Source organism: Cervus elaphus, chromosome 22, assembly GCF_910594005.1.
Source record: "Cervus elaphus chromosome 22, mCerEla1.1, whole genome shotgun sequence".
Classification (NCBI taxonomy): Eukaryota; Metazoa; Chordata; class Mammalia; order Artiodactyla; family Cervidae; genus Cervus; species Cervus elaphus.
In genome coordinates, this window is record NC_057836.1 from 59,321,545 (window position 1) to 59,328,745 (window position 7,201).

Consider the following 7,201-nt stretch of genomic DNA (forward strand, 5'->3'; position numbering starts at 1 on the left):
AGGGAAGCTCTCTTACAGCTTATAGCTGCTTCGAAAAAAATTAAAAAAAAAAAAATTTTGTTTTGTTCTATATGGAGCTTATGGATTACAATTTTCCATTCAGTCATTTTTCATATAGTTTTAACATCTTGTGCAGTGTTCTCCAGGGAAAACTTTCCTTTAAAATAAATATTTTAAATCAGTTAATCCTCTTGAGACACATGACATACTGCTTAAAAAAGGATGACACCTATAATCTTAAAACTACAGCATAAGCAACTGGGCTTTCCATGTAAGACAGACCATTTCATTTTTATTTTCAAAATAAAAATGAGCCTGAAATCTCCTTTTATTCATTTTTTCTAAACTGCTTTAAAAAAATAAAAAACTATTTGTTTTACTCTGATCTTGAAAAATATGCTCCAAGTTAAATAAAACATAAATTGGAGAGTATTTCCTATCTTAAAAAACTGAGAAGAAATGAAACTGATGAGTTTCTTACTGTGACAAAATCCTTGAATTTACACATCTGAGTGTGTATTAGTGAAGCTAATGTTGTTTGCATAAAAATGCAAAATGAAAGTATGGGTTAAAGCAAAATATAAAAACATGGTGGATAGGCAACATTAGAAATTGCCTCTATCCTGGAACTCATGTCAAAAGAAGAAAGTCAAGAATGAAATTGCTACTAAAGACATTAAGGTTTGGGGGAAAAGTCTGTTTTTATTTTAATTATAATAACTTTATTGCATGAAATGAAGAAATACTCAATCCCTGTTTATCAGTTGAAATAGGATGGCATGCAGTTAGAAATACTTTTCTTTCACACAGTAAATGTTAAATTGACTGCTTTAAAACTTACAATCAATTGTTCTATTGTAATAAGAAATCTTTGAACCTTTCATTTCCTAGAATCTGGCTTTCAATAGATCTCCTTCTCAGCAGCAAACAGAATCTCAGAAATGCTCTTTATTAAGTGAGCGTTTTGTTTACCTCAGATAATCATAAATGTATATTCCTTTAGTACACAGAGTCAGTGTAAACAGTGTGGATTATGACACTGGACTGAATGTGGGAAATTATTTTTTTATTTATCAAGCAATAATATTGAATTTATAGAATTTGAGCCTTTCAAGAACTGTCTAATTTTAATATTATAAGAGAATCTCTTATCTTGTGCTTGTAAATTGTCAAAGCAGTTACAGAAGCCCTTGGGACTATGTGTTTGTGCTTGGTCACTCAGTTGTGACCAACTCTTTGCAACCCCATGGTCTGTAGCCCACCTCTGTCCATGGGGATTCTCCAGGCAAGAACACTGGAGTGGGTTGCCATGCCCTCCTCCCGGGGATCTTCCCAACCCAGGGATTGAACCTAGGTCTCCTGCATTGCAGGCAGATTCTTTACAAGCTGAGCTACCAGGGAAGTCTCCCTGGCACTGTAATAGTGTTTAAAAACAATGACTATTTTACTTTTACCAAGCAAGAATTTATTTGAGGAACTAGGAAGAAAATATTGTTGTCAAGTAGTTCAGAATACTTATTTAGAATGTTGTAATTTAAGATTAGGGTAATGTGTGTGCCCAGTTGCTTAGCTGTGTCAATTCTTTGTGACTCCATGGACTGTAGCCTGCCAGGCTCCTCTGTAATGGGATTCCCCAGGAAGGATACTGGAGTGGGTTGCCATTTCCTTCTCCAGAAGATCTTCCTGACCTAGACATGAAACTTTGAAGAAAATGAAAAAATAAGAAAACAAGATGTTCAACAGGGTTTCAGATTGTCATGTATTGAACCAGAAAGAAATGAGGTTAGAGGTCAATAAGTAAGAAGTGGCTCCCAGGGAGAAAGGGGGAGACACATGGAGCAGTGATGTACCAGGCGTGTCTAGATAATCTTTTACTGTTTTAATACCTTATTCTAGAACCCTGCTCACTACTGCAGATATTTAGTAAAGTGTGCTATATAACACACTCCATGCAGGATGATATACTTTGTATCTGCTTGAGTGAATATTGGAAAAAAGAGCACAACCAGAGTGAATAAAATGAAAGTAAATTCAAATCTTCAGGAAAAATGGGAAGAGCAGAACTAAAAGTGGTCATGAGGATTTAAATATTGAAGTTTATAGAAGTTTGATAAAAGTAATTCCCACTTTATATAGGGTAGGGATATTTAGGTCAAGTTATGTTAATTTTCAAAGACAGTTACCTCAGGTGAAATCTGACTTCTAGAATTATAAAGTTTACTTAAACTGTAATAAATACAAAAAAAGATGTTTGGCAGAGTAGAATTAATCATCATTCTGTAAAATGAAGATAATGACACTTAACCTTTCTTAAGAAAATGGCTTTCTGAAGATCTTTGGAGGCTCTGTGTAGCTTTAGAATCTTTGACCCAAGAAGATAGTTTCATTATTTTGTATTTTCATCAGTATAAACATAAATGATTCTTTTAATAAAGAAAGAAGAAGAAAGTTATATAAATAATTTAATGTATACTAAATAGATTGGAAACTTTAAAAAATACAGACAATACAAGTTAAATACTATTTTTTCTCTTTTTTTCTATTTTTATATGACTATCAATGTACTGTGTTTTCCTTTGGGAATGCATGAATTTATGACACTTGAGAAAACAAATTAAAAAACCTCAAGGATTGCATTCAGTGAAATTTTGAATAAAATTATATGAGCAAATATTTTTATTATTTTAATTAATTAATTAATTAATTTTATTTTACAACATTGTATTGATTATATGAGCAAATTTTTATAGGCTATTATTCTTTTTTGATTCTTCTTTCTTTCTTTTTTTTAAATAGAAATCAGCGATGAGAAACCAGACAAGAATAACAACTTTTATTCTCCTTGGACTAAGCAATGATCCACAATTACAAGTGGTTATTTTTTTTCTCCTTTTTTTCACTTACTTGTTGAGTGTCACTGGAAATCTAATCATCATCACCCTTACCCTGCTAGATTCACACCTCAAGACACCCATGTATTTCTTTCTTCGAAATTTCTCTTTTTTAGAAATCTCATTCACAACTGTCTGCATCCCCAAATTTCTTGTCAGTATGGCAACAGGTGATAAGACCATTTCTTATAACAATTGTGCAGCACAGCTGTTTTTTACTATTCTCTTGGGTGCAACCGAATTTTTTCTTCTGGCTGCCATGTCCTATGACCGCTATGTGGCCATCTGCAAACCCCTGCATTACATGACCATCATGAATGGCAGAGCGTGCAACTTACTGGTCTTTGCGTCATGGTTGGCTGGTTTCATAATAATTTTTCCACCACTCCTCGTGGGTCTCCAGCTTGATTTCTGTGCAGCCAACACTATAGATCATTTCTTCTGTGATGTATCTCCTATATTACAACTCTCTTGCACAGACACAGATAAAGTAGAAATAATGATGCTTCTCTCAGCCATTTTAACTCTCCTGGTTACTCTGGTGTTAGTGATTCTCTCCTACACAAACATTATTAGGACTATTCTGAAGGTACCTTCTTCTCAAAAGAGGAGGAAAGCCTTTTCTACATGTTCTTCTCACATGGTGGTTGTGTCCATTTCTTATGGGAGCTGCATCTTCATGTATGTGAAACCCTCTGCCAAGCAAAGAGTGTCTTTAAATAAAGGGATAGCTCTGCTCAGTACTTCTGTTGCCCCCATGTTAAATCCTTTTATTTATACACTGAGAAACAGACAAGTGAAATATGCTTTTAAGCTCATAATCAAAAAGATTGAGGTTTTCTCAATGAAGTGAGCATTAGTGACATTTCTGAGTTGATAAGTAAAATAAATCAAGATATGTGGAGTGTGTTGTACATCTCTTCTACAGTTGTGTTCTACATAAAATTATTATCTTACATGACTTACAATGTTCATTGTGACTTGCCTAAAAATCCCAGTCTAACTCTTTCACTTCTATTTTCTCCTCACGGTAAGATCACATATACATTTCTTATATATGGTCATATTCATTTGCCTTTTGATTTGGAGACTGTTGATTTCCTTTAAAAATTCCCTCAGAGGAAGACAAAGTGAGACTTCAATTTTCCATGTTCCTTTCCACTGTTTAGAAATTTAGAGATTCAGTTTGGTGCACATTCTATGCACCTAGGTTTGATCACCTAATCAGCTTTTCTGTAGTGGATTCCAAGTTTGAATTCTGAATAGAAATTTGGAACAAACCAATTTAATGCATTTCTTAAACTACACACGTTGATAGTTTCAAATAACCAGGCTTGGACTTCTGGTATATTTTTAGAAACAGATTGAAGAAACTCTAGAGATGTTAAGGCATTACTGCCTTGCAATAACCAGAGAAATTATTGCTAACATTAACTAATTGCTTACAATAGCCAGGTTTGTGAAATGTATTAGCTTGCATCTTGAAAACAGCATAAGCTAGGTATTATCATACTCACTTATGAATAACAATCTTTATCCTATTTAAAGCTTAAATAACTTACTGGATTAGAATAATTAAATTGTGAAAGAGACCATAGTACCCAGATTCAATGATTCCCTATTAAAATAGGTCAGTTTTCATTCCAGTCCCAAAGAAGGGCAATGCCAAAAGTGTTTAAATTACTGCATAATAGCACTCATTTCACATGCTAGCATGTAATGCTCAATATCCTTCAAGCTAGGATTAAATAGTATGTGAACTGAGAAGTTACATATGTACAAGCTGGATTTAGAAAAAGCAGAGGAACGAAGGATCAAATTGCCAACAGCCATTGGATCATAGAAAAAGCAACGGAATTTCAGAAAGACATCTGCTTCATTGAATATGCTAAAGCCTTTGTGTGGATCACAACAAACTGGAAAATTCTGAAAAGAGATGGGAATAGCAGGCCACCTTACTTACCTCCTGAGAAACCTGTAAGCAGGTCAAGAAACAACAGTTAGTACCAGGCATGGAGCAAACAACTGGTTCAAAATTGGGAAAGGAGTACATCAAGGCTGTATATTGTCACCCTGCTTATTTAATTAATATGCAGAGTACATCATGCAGATGATGGGCTGAATGAATCACAAGCTGGAATCAAGATTTCCAGGAGAAATATCAATAACCTCAGATATGCTGATAACATCGCCTTTATGGCAGAAATCAAAGAACTAAAGAGCGTCTTGATGAAGGTGAAATAAGAGAGTGAAAGAGTTGGCTTAAAACAACATTCAAAACACTAAGATCATGGCATCGGGTCCCATCACTTCATGGCAAACAGATGGGGGAAACAATGGAAACAGTGAGAGACTTTATTTTCTTGGGGTCCAAAATCACTGAGGATGGTGACTGCAGCCATGAAATTAAAAGACGCTTGCTCCTTGGAAGAAAAGCTATGAAAACCTAGACAGCATATTAAAAAGCAGAGACATCACTTTGCTGACAAAGGTCTATATAGTCAAAGCTATGGTTTTTCCAGTAGCATGTGCTGATGTGAGAATTGGACCATAAAGAATGCTAAGTACCAAAGAACAGATGTTTTCAAACTGTGGTGTAGAGAAGACTCTTGAGAGTCCCTTGAATAGCAAGATCAAGTCAGTCAAACTTGAAGTCAATCCTGAATATTCTTTGGAAGGAATGATGCTGAAACTGAAGTTCCAATACTTTGGCCACTTGATGCAAAGCACTGGAAAGACCATGATGCTGGAAAAGATTGAGGGCATGGGGAGAAGGGGGTGGCAGGGGATGAGTTGGTTGGATGGCATCATCAACTCAATGGACATGAGTTTGAGCAAACTCTGAGAGATAGTGAAGGACAGGGAAGCTGGGCATGCTGCAATCCATGGGGTGATGAAAAGTTGAACAGGACTGAGCAATTGAATGACGAAATCAAAATATCCGTATTTTTCACAGACCTAGGACAAATAATCTTAACATTTATATGGACCCAAAAAAGACCCAGAATTGCAAAATAATCTTGAGAAAAAGAGCAAAGCTGGAGGTATAACTCTTCCATATTTCAGACTATACTTCAAAGCCACAGTAATGAAAACTGTGTGCTATGGACACAAAAACAGACACATAGATCAATGGAACAGATTAAAGAGCCCAGAAATAAACTAACCCATCTATGGGCAATTAATTTACAACAAAAGAAGGAGGAGGGCTTCTCAGGTAACACTAGTGGTAAAAGACCTGCTTGCCAATGCAGGAGACATAAGAGATGCAGGTTCTATCCTGGGGTTGGGAAGTTCCCCTGGAGGAGGGCATGACAACCCATTCCAGTATTCTTGCCTGGAGAATTCCATAGACAGAGGAGCCTAGTGGGTTACAGTCCATGGAGTCACAAAGAGTTGGATGTGACTGAAGTGACTTAGACTGCAGGCATGCACGCACAAAGGAAGGAAGAAGGTACATTGGAGAAACAACAGTCTTGTCATTAAGTTTTGAATATCCAGTCATCCATGATGGTCATATCTTGGTCATAGTAAATTATGCTGTAGTAATCATAGGGACCCTTTTATCTTTTTGAATAAGAGTTTTAATTTTCTTCAGATAAACACCAAGAAGTGGAATTTCTAGATCATCTGATAGTTCCATTTTTAATTTCTTTATGAACTTTATAGTATTTCCCATAGTGGCTACATCATTTATATTCCCACCAATAATTCACAATTGTTTTTTCTCCACATCACTTGTTATTTGTAGTCTTTTTTATAATAGTCATTCTAAAAAGTGTGAATTGATATCTCATTGTGGTATTGGTTTGCATTTCTCCAATGATTACAATTTTGAGTTATCTTTTCATGTGTCTGTTGTCCATCTGCATGCCATTTTTGAAAAATGTCTATTCAGCATTTCCACATATTTTGTCAATATTTCAAGTTAAGGATCATTTGGTTACATCTACATGATTTTGGTTCTTGATACTAATCCCTGTCAAATGTTCAGCTCTTCAGAGAAACTGCAATTTGACAACATTTACTGTGGAAACTGCTGAGCAAAAGTCAGATTTCATCTCTCTCATCTCTTCCTGACCCCTAGAACCTAGCTAAGGGATATAGTCATTGAATCCAACTGTTCCCAGAAAGGAATTGTCTCCTTTCATTTCTTCCTGGTAGTAACCAGAATGAGGAGGTTGGGGGTGGAGAGATACACACATCTACTTGGAAAACCCAAGATTCCCTCTAGATTATTCATGGGAATGACATTTTCCCCTAACTCTATCCCCCAATCAGTCTGGTTGGCACACCTTCCAGGTGGCAAC

The 7,201-nt window shown here is 35.6% G+C and overlaps 1 protein-coding gene across 1 annotated transcript; it reads left to right on the plus strand.

Annotated features, from left to right (window-relative positions):
* Positions 1 to 2,785: 2,785 nt before the first annotated feature.
* Positions 2,786 to 3,791, plus strand: LOC122680318 (olfactory receptor 6C74). Its single transcript, XM_043881549.1, has one exon. The coding sequence runs from the start codon at positions 2,806 to 2,808 to the stop codon at positions 3,742 to 3,744; it is 939 nt and encodes a 312-aa protein (XP_043737484.1). The 5' UTR covers positions 2,786 to 2,805; the 3' UTR covers positions 3,745 to 3,791.
* The last annotated feature ends 3,410 nt before the right edge of the window (positions 3,792 to 7,201 follow it).